We start from the raw sequence: 13,290 nt of genomic DNA on the forward strand, positions 1-13,290 counted from the left end.
TTAGAAAGTGGGTGGGCCAGGTGGAACTTTTGCCCAACATGGCTTCTGATTGGCTGTGCAGAATTCTTAAAATGTTGCTTAGCAGCAGCAGCAGCCACAATAGCTAAAGGGTCTTCACTGTGTGACTGAAGTTAAGCTGCAGCAGCCATTTTATGGCTGGCTCCACCTCCTGCGGTAGCTACTTTGTGGCAGCCATTTTTGGCCATGCCCACCACACTGTGCAAGAATGCCAAAGGCGCCCACAGGCTCAAAAAGGTTGGGGACCCCTGGCTTAGATAATACAAAATAGCTACTACAGAGGTGAGATGGGGGGGGAGAGAGAAGGAATGGGAAGGCAGGAAAGACAAGAAGGCAAATGTGGGGGGGGGAGCTAGAGTGGAAGGGAAAAAAATGAAGCAAGAAAGCTGAAGGACAGGAAATGCAGATGCTACAAGAGCTATGAGACAGAGAAAAGGCTGAGATAGTGCAGGAAAGATGATGGGCCGGAGGATGAGATTTCTTATACACTCATGTTCTCAAGTATCCTCTATTTGTCCTATGTCCAAAGGTTAAAATTATGAGGCCTGGAGATCCCCAGAATTACAACTGATATCCCCTGGAGAAAATGACTCCTCTGTACTCTAGGACATTTCCCAACCCAAAGCTGGCAACTCTAATGGAATGCCATTTGTGTCATGTTTCCTATAGAAGAATTATAGAAAAACCAGACAATCCAGCACTAAAATTGATGTTTCAGGAAAAAAAAGAATGTTGGTTATACAACACAATCAAGAGACCATTAATAACAAATATCAAACATGATGTATTAATCATTTGGGCCTCGACGTTTTGTCAAAAGGCATCATTTCAATGTTTTAATAGTTCTGAACCATCTTTAATAAAAGCCTATAAAAGTTACCTGTTTAGTTCCATCAAAGATTTTTAAGTTACAACTTTGAGTTGCAAACGAGAAGCCTCTGAGATGAGGTAAAAAAAGTTATGACATGCTGGCAGGGTAGAATAAGCAAAAGAACATCAAAGAACAGTAGCCAAAGATGAGCACAGCAAGCAGATTTGTTTTCTTAATAGTAATCTGCCTTTGAGTTATAACCACTTCATTAGTACCGATTGGAGTAGCAAAGAATACTGGCTTGTGCCTGTACAGAGATTGTCCAGCGTGATATCTAGCACCCACAATTCCCAAAGTCAGGAAGTAATGAAAACCACACATTAACACATTTTGCCATGTATCCTGCATACAAAAAATGGTAATTAACAATGAAGTATAAAACTATTTACTACCTTTTTACAGCTATGGCTAAGCTTTCCATCTCTGTACTCTGAAGCTTGATCTCACGAATGAAGTTCTTAATAACATGTTCATAAGGTTGAATTAATCGTGGTTCCACAATACTGATGTTCTGATACAGAACACTGACCTGTTCTTGCCTAGAAGAAAAAAAGATAGTGATTATAGATTTAATCATCATGTTACACTGAGAGATGACAACTAAAATGCATGGGGGAAAGCACTCATTCAGTTTGCAAAGGTTTTGTTCCCCACCCCACCAAAAAAAAAAACCAAACCCAATTTTAAATTAACTGAAGGACTACCAAAAACAGAAATAACATTAAAAGCCTCTGAAAATATCTAGAGATTGTGAAGTCTACCATCCATGGCAAAATTAACAGTGGGCTAAACAGACTAGAGTTTCCATGGATGTAGGGATTTCTGCTCATGAAGCACAATTTTCCTGCCTGCCCCCTCCCATGGCAGCCCAAAATGCCCCCACCAAATTCTGTTCCTGGTGTACTCTCTACCTCAAGAACAGAATTGCGGGGGCATTTGGGAAGGGGGAAATTGTGCTCCATGAGCAGAAATTATTGTGCCTTGGAAACATCTAGTCTGTATCCAAGCCATTGTATTTATGAACTACATGCATGGTTTTAGGGATTGTTAAATGTTTTTTTTTACTTTATGAATTCTTACAATTTTGATCAATTCATGTAATCAGTTGCACCTTTTCTTCAACCCCAAACCTCCCCCCTTTCTCAAACAGCCTTGCTGCTGAGTAATGTGTGCACCCATGCGCTCTGTTTCATGTTTGCTCAAGCAGTTACATAGCCAACAAGCAAAGTCATTCTGTCTATCCAGAATTTGAAGTCCTTCATTCACCTATTTACCTCTGACTGGCTTGTTTTCATGACTCTCTTATTGCAATCCTTTCTCTCACTTCCTATAAAAATCCCTATCTGCCAACTCTGATTGTATATCTTATGGAAATATTTAAATAGGCATTTACAGTATTTTTAGAGCTCCCACATTTTCCAACTAGCTTCTAAGATGATGCCATCAAAGCATGGAAGGGGGGGGTGAACTCTTTGCTTTTGAGACTCCATAAAGCTGTCTCTATTTTTCAAAAAATAGATTCAACCTGTCCACAGCTCAGGTAAATTCTGTGCACTAGTTCAATGCCTGGAACCAAGCAATGTAAGAATCTTGTATTTTTCTACTTTGATGTCTTTTCCCTTTAAAGAACTGTGTTATTTTTAATACAACATCAATTCCAATATCTTTTATAATAAATATTGCCTACTTTTAACCCATAATATTGTGCCTTATAAGATATTTCACACACTGGCTGTCCTGCTCTGCTTTGCCAAGTTCTCTGGTTTAAACCCAGATATTATTGAGGTTGTTTCTGTGATTAATCAAGTGTCTCTGAAGACCTTTAGCATGTGCAATGGTGGCAGCTCTAACAAGATATTGGACTCTTGGCTAAGTCAAGGAGAGGGATTGGGTATGCAAGGCTAGAAATAACTCCACTATTACTTTTCCAACTACATAACTAGCTTCCTCCATAAAATGGAAGGCATGTGTGCCGTAAGGTCTGGACCATGCCCCATCATGCACAGGAAAGTACTGGTGATGCTCTGTGGCGGACCGACATTTTTGGGGCCCTGCAGCTTGAACTGTTATGGGGGCCCCTTCACAACCAGCACAATAGGGCATTGTCCAATAAGGTCCAAAGGGCCTTGCTGCCCTTCAAAGGACCTTGAGGCCAAAATGGTGAAGAACAGGGGGGTGGGGTGGAGTCCTTGAATATGGGCCATACAGTGACAAAATAAAACTACAGAACTATTAAGCTGTGAAGGATTTGAGGATCCAGCTGCCAAAATGTAGGCTGTGAATAGATTCTGGAGAGCTCAGTGAGCCCTTACAGCTGGGGGTTCGAGTGCTGCAAGCCCCCAAGAAAATTTTGAATTTGACCAATTACAGGGACATTTTCAGCCCATATGAAACTGGTATTAGAGCATATTCTAAAGTCAATATTAAGTACTTCAACCCATTGGCTTATGATTCGATCACTAAAAATTTTGTTGAGAAATTAACTCATTTTAAAAAGTTGCTTTGGGGCCCCCTCCAGGATTAGGGGCCCTGAAGCTTAAGCTTCATTAGTTTCACAGTAGATCCACCTCTGGTGATGCTAAATATTGGATGGGTCGTATAACAGACATAAAATATTCTTACACAGAATTTTAATTACATAGGGCAGGTAGATGGGCTGAGTCCTTGTCTTTATTATTTTTTTCTTTTTTCCCTCTCTATAATATTACTAACAACATTAATAGGTGTTGTTCAGTGAAATTTATTACAGCTGGGAAACTAAATGTCAGAGATAATGGGGTAGATTCGACCTCTAGCCTATCATTCCACTGAGCAAAATCAGAACCCTTCCTCCAGCCTAAGGAGGCATCCTCCAACTTGACTGGCTCTGAGCCAACTGAGCTGGAGAAAGGATCCTTGGAGGATGTTGGAATCTGTGGCAGTGGCTTTCCTAAAATGTGAGTTTATCGCAATGCTAAGATTTGAAGTAGGGGCTTTCAGCTCAGAACTCAGAAGTGAATATAGAGGAAGTGTGATGCCATTATTCATAAACTATGGGCATCCATCTGCTGTCTCACACATTAAGTCAGATTGTCTGCACATTGGTTTTTATTGGGGGGGGAGGCCCTCCAGGTTTCTATTCTTTCTTTCTTTCTTTTGGTCTTTAAAAGGTTAATAGTAACAATGGCCCCTGGCAGGGGTGGATACAATTGGAGATTGGTTGCTATCCACCTTGTATAAATATCACAATTTGCTTCACACTCTTGAACTGGCTAGTCAGGAAGCACATCTCTCCCCCTTCTTCTCTCCCCCTCCCCTTTGTAAAGTTATCCTCTGGAGTCTGGAGAAGAGCTTTGTACTGTACTCTGACAGTACTACCTTTTGTTCTGCTTTCGAGTACGTCACCGCTGCTGTTTTCAGAGGGTTTTGAACTCCAAAGATTAAACAAACAAGAAACCTGAAAGAAGAAAGGTGGAAAGCTATGCCTTTTTACCCTTGCCTTTCAGTGTTGCCTGGGGTGTTGTGCTTGGGAGAGCCACTTTCTGTCATAAGCATATGGTGATAATTGTAGCAATTTGCTCACATTATTTTGTCCCTGAACCACAGTATAGTTTCATTGCTCCTCACAGGCCCAACTATGCGTGTCGAGTACTGGATTCAACAAACTTTGGTGGCAGTACAAGTCAGGTGTGAAAAAAAGCGGAACCAAACCCAAGGTGAACAGTGGTACGACCCCCTAGAGGAGCACCAGTAGTCACAGAAAAGGGATGGATTCCTTTCAAATTGAAGATGACAGGAGGGGCGCTCACCTGAATACTTGCACAACAAGTCTGTGTCAGAATTAAATTAAAAACACAAGTCAGCAAACCACGGGAGCCATGAAGAAGTCAGGCACATTTTTAAACAACAGCTTACTCAAAAGCCACTAGAAAATATGCTGTTGAGCAAACTGAAATACATATACATTCACAAATAGAATATATTTGCACCAATTTGCACAAGAGTGATAGCAATGGCATCCAGTGATCCAAGTGAATGCACCAAACTTTTATAAATGCACAGAATTTCAGAATAAAACATCTATAGACCAAGCTTTTTCTTCCAGGAATGCAACTTAATAAATGATCATAAATGCCACTTAGAGAATATGGGGCAAGGGGCAGCATTGGTCCCCTCCATTTTTCTGACCATAAATAAATCTAATTCTCAACACATCCAAGTCTGTGAATACGTAAATCTGGAATTAGAACCATGAACAGACAAGAGAGATCTTTCCACAAATCTTACAAAAATCCTGGGTTTGCAGAAAAATCTGAAATCTTTAAAACAAATGGTAGGTAAAAGTCCCCCAAATAACAGAAGCAGCAGCTGTAGTTTGAAAAACTGAAGACCTTTTCAGTTGCCTTGGTGTGGGTTGCTAGGCAACCACAACAGTATCTCTAGCCTTCAAGCTTTGGTTTCTGTCAGAAAAACTCGGGGGGGGGGAGCTTTTCAGGGTTGTTTTGGCCTTTAAGGGATGACTCATAAAGGCCAGGCCTGGCAGCAACCACCTGGCAGCAACTTGATAGCACATGACTTGCAAGACTCACCCAGGACTGGGTGCTTGCTACTGCTTAACAGCAGCCACCACATAAAAGCTAGTACGGTGTAGTGGTCAGGGTTTCAAAATAGGATCTAGAAGACAGAGGTTCAAATCACTACTCTGCCATGGAAACTCACTAGGAGACCTTGGGTCAATTATCCATTCTCAGCTTAACCTATCTCATAGGGTTGTTGTGAGGATAAAATGGAGAATTATGTAACCTGCTTTGGGACTCCCTTGTGGAGAGAGGCAGGGTATAAATGATGCAACTACATAATAAATATAGCTGAAAATAGGAGGCAGATAAAAGGTAGGTTGGTTGATGGGTCAGAAAAAGAGAAGGAAGCAGGGAAAGGTGAGGATATGTGTGGGATGCCAGGAGAAGGTAAAGTAGAAACAGTGTGGGAAGGGGATATAGAGCCCAGCCTGGTGAGCCACAACAGGGCCATAGTTTTCCCAGGCAGAGTCTGCCAGGGGCAGGGAAGGAGGGAAAGCTGAAGACAGGGGGACAGATAAAGGAGGGTTTGCTGGTGGATGGGAAAGAGACAAGGAAGCAGGAAAGGGGGAGATCCTATGGGGACTTTTAGGGAAGGGAAAGAAGAAATAGTGGGGGAAAGGAAAATGAGATGCCTCACAATTCCTTGCAGGTCCCCTGCTTGTATATGTCTATTCCTTAGGAATACCTGTACCGCTGGTTAATGTTACCTCTTGTTAGCCTTCAAATAACTAAAAGGGTATCTCTGTAAATTATTATAAATAATTCAGTGTGTTCAGGCAGAAATGCTACTGAGTTGCTGCCAAATAATGGCCTCTGCCAAATATTGCTAGTATTTGTTATTGTTATTTATAGGGAAGCAAATCATTCATTAGGTCTTGCTTTTTAATTGTTTGCTTGTCCTCAGAGTGCCCATTAATGTTACCTGTAAATATTCAGTCAGAACAAACCTGGACTACACCCTCTAATTCAAAATGCCTAAAACCATAAGAAAACTCTCATTGCTGTTAGCTCTGACCTATTGTCAGATTACATTTGAGCCAAAATGGCATAGTGGTTGACAGTGTCTGACTAATATCTGGGAGACCTGGATTCAAATCCCCACTCATGCCATGGAAGGTCACTGGGTGACCTTGGCCCAATCACATTCTCTCAGCCTAACCTACCTCACAGGGTTGTTGTGAGGATGGAATGGAGAAGAGAATAATGTAAGCCGCTTTGGGTCACCATTGGGGAGAAAAGCAGGGCACAAATGAATTAAATAAATAAATTAAATTTGACTTCATGCAATGCTATAAATTCAGCTGTAGCTAGAGCATGTTTCACCAAAGCCTGAAACTTACAGACACATACCATCAGTAAATATTTAACAGAACATCAATTACTCAATGGAGCTTTGCTTACTCGTTCGTAGCAGTATTTACATGCTTTTGCACTGGTAGCATGAAATATTTGGAGTAAGGGGTTTTGGATCAGGTATTGATGCAACTGTGTTTCAGCCTCCCTTTGGAGGTGATTAAAGTGATCAGTATTGGTATTCAGTTTGAGTTTGGTTGGACTCCACATTCAAAAAAGATACTCCAAATATGCCTAAATAATCACACCCCCTTGATAATGTGCAAATCTAACACCAAAGGAAACATGATGTATGACTAGAAATAAGAAGTGATCCTTTTTCTCCCCAAGGATAATAATAGCTTATGGACTCCTCTCTGAGGATGCAATCCTAAGCACACGGTACTAAGATGTATGTCCCATTGAATTCAGTGGGAATTATTTCCAAGTATACATTCTTCAGACAGCATGGTAAGGGTGGCTTCACACAATACAGTAATGCTTCGGGGGAGAAAAGCAAACTGTGCCTCGTTTGCTTCTGGTCTGACATAAAAAACAAAATTTTCAGAATAAACCTAACAAAGTTGTCACAAGAAATGTGGTAAGAGCTTCTCTTGCAGCCTCTCTGTCTCCATTTTAGATATTCTGTGATACCATTTCCACCTCTCTTTAGATATAATTCAGCATCTTAAAAGATGCAACAAGCCAGCCCAGCGCACATGAATACTTCTCTGTATGGTATGAGATACCAAAGAAAATTACTAAGTCCTCTATGTAATGGCGATGATATCCTGATACCCAAAGAGGATTCATCTTTTCAGTTAATTAGACAGGGCAAGAAAACACAGGGCAAAACAAAACTAGACCAACTAAAGAAATGAAGGTAACAAATCATAACTTAGTCCCCAGATTTGCTACCAAACCTGGGTTTTTCACCCACCAAGAAATACTATTTCCCAAAAGCTACTGAGCTGGACTGGGATACAGTAACCACCAGAAAACATCTCTTCCCAATAAATGCAGGTGTGACCAAAGGGAGGTAGACATCAGAGGTGAAGAATGGCACCACAGATTTGGATATGTGTTTCTAGGATTTTAATTAGGAGCCCACACACAATATCTTGCCATTTTTATCAGACAACTTAACCCAGCTCCCAGCTCCCATCATGTGCATGCCTTAAATAGTCAGTAACTTCATTACCCCAATTATGTGTTCAAAATACCAGAAATGGCCAGAGTGGGTACTATCATTTTACTTTTCATCTGCAATTACCGGGCAAGTATATAAACATCAAGGCTCAAAACAGAATACTATAGCTTCATTTCTGAACATTTAAAAAGAAAAATAAGACCTTGTTCTAGAACTCATGCTGACTCAAAAGGAGTTCAAAGGGAAAAAGAGGTTAACGTATCTTTTAATCTGAATTAGGATTGGTCTAGTTTGTACCAAGCTTCTAATGTTGTGCTGTTTCTTTCGTCACCAGAACCGTTTCATCTTGACCCTGTTCTGCCTGATGCAATGTATGAGAATTGCATTCAGTTGGATCAAGCCACATGTCTGCACACTCATGCCAAACAATGATAACTGCAATTTTCTACCACCCTGTTGTGAGATAAAGTAGCTGGATTACATTCAAAGCCCTATGACAAACACCCATCTCCATGGTACTGAGATAAGTGTACCGACTGAAAGGACATAGATGTTTAAACAAAGTCTCACTGCACACACCTTCCCTTCCCGACCTATGCAGCAGTCCTAAAACAGAGTGTTGTACCTCAAAGGAACCAAGTAGCCTTAGATCTATTTGAATACCAAACATAACGTCAAAGAGATGGCAATGTTATAAAGTGGGAAACATCTGGAAGTAGGGCAGAAAAAGTCCTGCAGAAGAAGAAAAAAGAGTCCACTTGCAATTTCATTAACATTTCTGGTTCAACAGACATTGTTCCCCCACATTTCAGTGAAAGACACTTCTAAATTTTAGTTACCCTTTTTAACAACCAATTCCAACTTCTTAGCAAGCAACTGGCTTCAGAAGTGAGAGAAAAACATGTTCTTTTGCACTTTGTGTAAAGAGTCTCTCTGTAATAAGATGTTCAGAGAAATAAGGGAACTCTCTTGCAACTGAAGTGCCTGATTTTATTAGAAGCCCAAAGCCAGAACAATACTTAAAGATCAAGGTAGTGAACATTCAACTGTTGGCTTTGATGCTAAATAGAAATGCTATGTTCAGATGGTGTACACCTCCAAACAGGAACCTTCATGCCCTGTTTGTGAGCCTTATGGAAGTATCTGGCTGACCACTGCCAAAAATACTAGGCCAGAAGGCCCCTTGTTCTGCTCCAGTAGGTTTGCTTTGATGTTCATAACCAGTTTAAAAGAGCAAGTATTGTCTAGTGGTTAGAGTGTCTAACTAGGATGTAAGTGACATGGGTTCGAATTCCCACTCTGTCAGGGAGGGTTGCTGGGTGACCTTGGGCTAGTCACTCACTCTCCGCCTAAACTACCTCACAGAGTTGCCTTTGTAAGGATAATGTGGCAAAGGGAAGAATGATATCGTAGCTGCTTTGGGTCCTCAATGGGGAGAAAACTGAAGTGTAAACATCTACGCAAACAATCAAATTAAATAGTGCTCATTTAATCATCTACAATTTAATTGACTAACCAATGTATCTATTACCAAAGAAACAAAGTGGATGAAGTAGTAAGATAATTTAGTATTTGTTGTTAAAAGGAAAAGCCATCTTTTTATTCCCTTGAGTCAGTGTGGTGTGAAGAGATTAGAGTTGGACTAGGATTGTGAAGGCCAACTCAGCCATGAAGCCATTGAGGGACCTCGGACTAGTCATCCTCTCTCTGTCTTGCAGGGTTGTTGTGAAGATAGCTTAAGGGAAGGGAAAGTCTGAAGGAGGGTACAGAGATTTTTTAAAAGCCTTTTAAAAAGTGAATTTTTGTATTCTGTTTCTCAAAAACACTGACAACTGAAGACTCCTCTGTATGCCAGTCACAGCAAATCATGTACTCAGAACAATGTACCCAATGCCCCAGTGGTTAACTATGCAAGTGAAATCAAATGCCTGTAAGGTTTCAGATTACAGTACTACAATTGAGAACAGCTAGCCTCTCATAAAACATTTCTCTCAGCTTGACTACTCCCCTTTTGGCAGCTCAAGATTTTATTCTCACTATCATGTGATACAATTTGCTAACAGCATCTTTCACATCTTTAGCTTTTTTGTATAAAATGGACATAACAGATCAACTATCACCAACAAAGTGTTCTTATCTCATTAACAGGACAAATTCATGAAGGCAGCCATGATATTGCTCCCAACCGCAAGGTAACAGACCACTGGTTTGGACACTCCAGCCCACAGCTATGACATAGGATTTGCACTATGTAGTATTTTTGCATTAGAACTGGTATAGACTTTCAGACTAATCTACGTAGTCAAATTACAACTACCCTTTCTGCTCTGCCATTAAAAAAAGCCCTGTGTAACCAGAGAATCTGACAGGTACGGACTCAGTAAAGGGGATCACCTCATGGATTTGTTCATTTGTTTGTGTTGTAAAAAGTCTCCAGCACAGCAGTAAATGCCTTCATTAACTGTAGTAACTGTCTGCTAAGAGACACCACTATGAAAGCTGTTCAGCAGACTTTTTCAGATCTGGGATGTTCTAAAATAATGTATTTTAATGTTTACCCTGCCTTTCCTTGGGACTCAAGGTGGCTTACAAATCACAATTTAAAGCATATAGCATAAAGCTCCAAATAACCCCTGTTCCTGCAGTCTGCACCCCATTAAAAGGACTGGCAAACAAAATGGTTTTGCAGTACCCACTAAAATTGTGTACTATTTGCATGGCATCTCACAGAAAAGTTAAGCTCTTCTGTCCTCTTAATGTAATAGGAGATTTCTTTAAGAAAAGATGCCCTGTTTGTCTGAAGCAGCAAGAGAGACCAGAAGCTACGTGGCACCCAACAGGCTTGCAGTGGGAGAGATTTCAAAAGAGCACATGCCAGAATAACACCGACTCTAGAAGCACCACATTGTTGTCTTTTGATCGAAATTCTTCAGCACAATTTTGTGTTGCTCTGGCTCCAGAATGAGCCCTTATACTGGGGCTCTGATCAGCAGTAAGGGACCTAGTCTCCTGGCTACAGTTGCTAGCTTATTGTTAGTAGGACATGAGTAAATCCCCTTCTTATCAACAACAGTGGACCACCTAAGGAAGTCACAAACCCAGGGAACAGACCCTTCAACAAACTCAAATGCCAGCTCTGCCCCCAGAACAAGACCTAATCACACCACCTACTCCATCTTGGCCTCATCCGCCAAAGGATGTATGAACCATGTGCCAACAATGCCCTTCTGCTCTCTATGTTGGACAAACAAGCCAGTCCTCAGAAAACAATAACAAGACAAAAATGTTATTAAAAATAGTAACATTAAGAACCCAATAAAAACGTAGTTGAATCTCCTAGGACACGCTGCACTGACCATTCTGAAGCAATAAAATAAAATGAAGGGTGACTCCAGGAAACTGCTTAAGTAAAAGCCATCAAGTTTGGCACAATTCCCACTTCAGGGCTAAACAGGGACTTGGAAATTATACGGCTGGATCCAGTCAGCTTTTTTTGCTAGGTAAAATGTAAAGTGGGATTCCTTCTGACTACCAAAAAGGGCTGTGTTGGGAATAATCCAACCTGCAGAGACAAAAGCCATGTGGAACGCCAGCTATAGTAAGGAGGAGAACTGGGCAAGCTTGAGACAGCTGGCTGGAATACAGCCGAGCATCAATCTTGCTAAAACCTAGACTCTGGCATTAACTAAGCCCAGGAAAAATAGAGAAATCACTGTTCTCATAAAATCTCCCTGTGAATATTACATAATTACATACTTCGCACCCCATAGTTCCTGCCTTTCACAGCCCTGGGACCCTGCCGTTCCCCCCCCCCCCATAGAAATGTTTGCTTGTTGAGGACTCACTAGACTAGATTCTGGCCCACAAAGCTGACACCAGAATAAAGTCGTGCTAGTCTTTAAACTGCTGCTAGAGTTGTGTTGGAGGAGAGTGTTACGGATTCCATGGACTGCCAAAAAAACAAATCGGTGGGTTATAGATCAAATTAAGCCTGAACTGACCCTAGAAGCTAAAATGACTAAACTGCGGCTATTGTATTTTGGTCACGTCATGAGACGACAAGAGTCACTGGAAAAGACAGTCATGCTAGGGAAAGTGGAGGGCAGCAGGAAAAGAGGAAGACCCAACAAGAGATGGATTGACTCAATAAAGGAAGCCACAGCCTTCAGTTTGCAGGATCTGAGCAAGGCTGCCAAAGATAGGACATTTTGGAGGACTTTCATTCATAGGGTCGCCATGAGTCGGAAGCGACTTGACGGCACTTCACACACACAGAGAGAGAGAGTTGTATCCACCGGTGTCTTGAAGATGTCTTTGAAACAGAAAAGCAACAGGTGCAGCCCTCCTCCCATCCTGGCATCTGCAAGCAGACAAACGCCCTTGACCCGCTGCTGAACCGGCAGCGTCGTGCCCGGCTCGCAACGGCACAAGAGCTCCTCGGCGCACACGCTGGGCGGGGACCCTGAAAACGGCCAGGAGGGGCGCTTGGGGGGGGGGGCTCACCTGGGCATGAACCCGGCTGCCTCGCCCAGCCGGAGCTCGAAGTCCCGCCAGGCCTGCCGCGGGCCCGTCGCCGCCGCCGCCCCGGCCAGAAGGTCGAAGGCGTCGCTGGCCTCGGGCTCGCTGCCCTCCGCGTCCATCGCCTCTTCGCACGCTTCTCCTCGGCCGCCCCGAGGCCGACGCTGCTGCCGCTGCCGCTGCCGCTGCTGCTGCTGCCGGCCCCGCCTTGGAGCGGCGCCTTGGAAGGCGCGGGCGAACTCGGGGAAGCTGATGGCGCCGTCGCGGTCGGCGTCGAGGCGCTGGAAGATCGCCTCGGCTTCGGCCGGCCGGACGCGCAGCTCCAGGCACAGCGCGCCGAAGTCGTCGCGCTCGATGCGGCCGGAGCCCTTCAGGTCGCAGGCGAGGAAGAGCGAGCGGAGCCGGGACAGCTCCTCCAGCTCCAGCTCCCCTCCTCCTCCTCCTCCTCCGGGGGACCCCATAACAGGGGGGGGGGGAGAGAGCGGAGCCGGGCCGGACGGCGGATCCAGGCGCGCGGTCGGGATCCGGCTCCGGGCGCGTGAGAAAGTGGAAGCCGCCCGGCAGAGGCGGCCCCCGGCCCCCGCCCCCCTCCCCCGCGGGAGCTCGCCCAACCTGCCGGCTCCCAGGGCTCGCCCCCTGGGGCCGCCCTCCACCCCGCCCCCTCGGCGGAGAAAGTTCTCCCAAGACTTTCAAACAGCTGTTCCCGCCGCAGGTTTAGCAACTGCGCCCCCCCCTTCCCCTTCCCCTTCCCCCTTCCCCTTCCCCTTCCCCGCGAACTCTCTGGGGGCACGAAGAGCGCCGGCGTGAGCCCTTGGGGAGGGCGAGCGGGCCGACGAGGGGGC

General features: G+C 43.8%; 1 protein-coding gene across 1 annotated transcript in view; it reads right to left on the reverse strand.

Moving 5' to 3' along the window:
* RASEF (RAS and EF-hand domain containing) overlaps positions 1 to 12,909 on the reverse strand; it is a 33,647-nt gene extending 20,738 nt beyond the window's left edge. Inside the window, exons 1-2 of the mRNA XM_056848101.1 lie at positions 12,434 to 12,909; positions 1,282 to 1,428 (exon numbers count right to left, since the gene is read on the reverse strand). Coding sequence (XP_056704079.1) covers positions 1,282 to 1,428; positions 12,434 to 12,909 — 623 coding nt within the window. The remainder of the gene's footprint in view (positions 1 to 1,281; positions 1,429 to 12,433) is intronic.
* Positions 12,910 to 13,290: the final 381 nt, after the last annotated feature.

The sequence above is a fragment of the Euleptes europaea genome, chromosome 4, assembly GCF_029931775.1.
Source record: "Euleptes europaea isolate rEulEur1 chromosome 4, rEulEur1.hap1, whole genome shotgun sequence".
In the NCBI taxonomy this organism is placed as follows: domain Eukaryota; kingdom Metazoa; phylum Chordata; class Lepidosauria; order Squamata; family Sphaerodactylidae; genus Euleptes; species Euleptes europaea.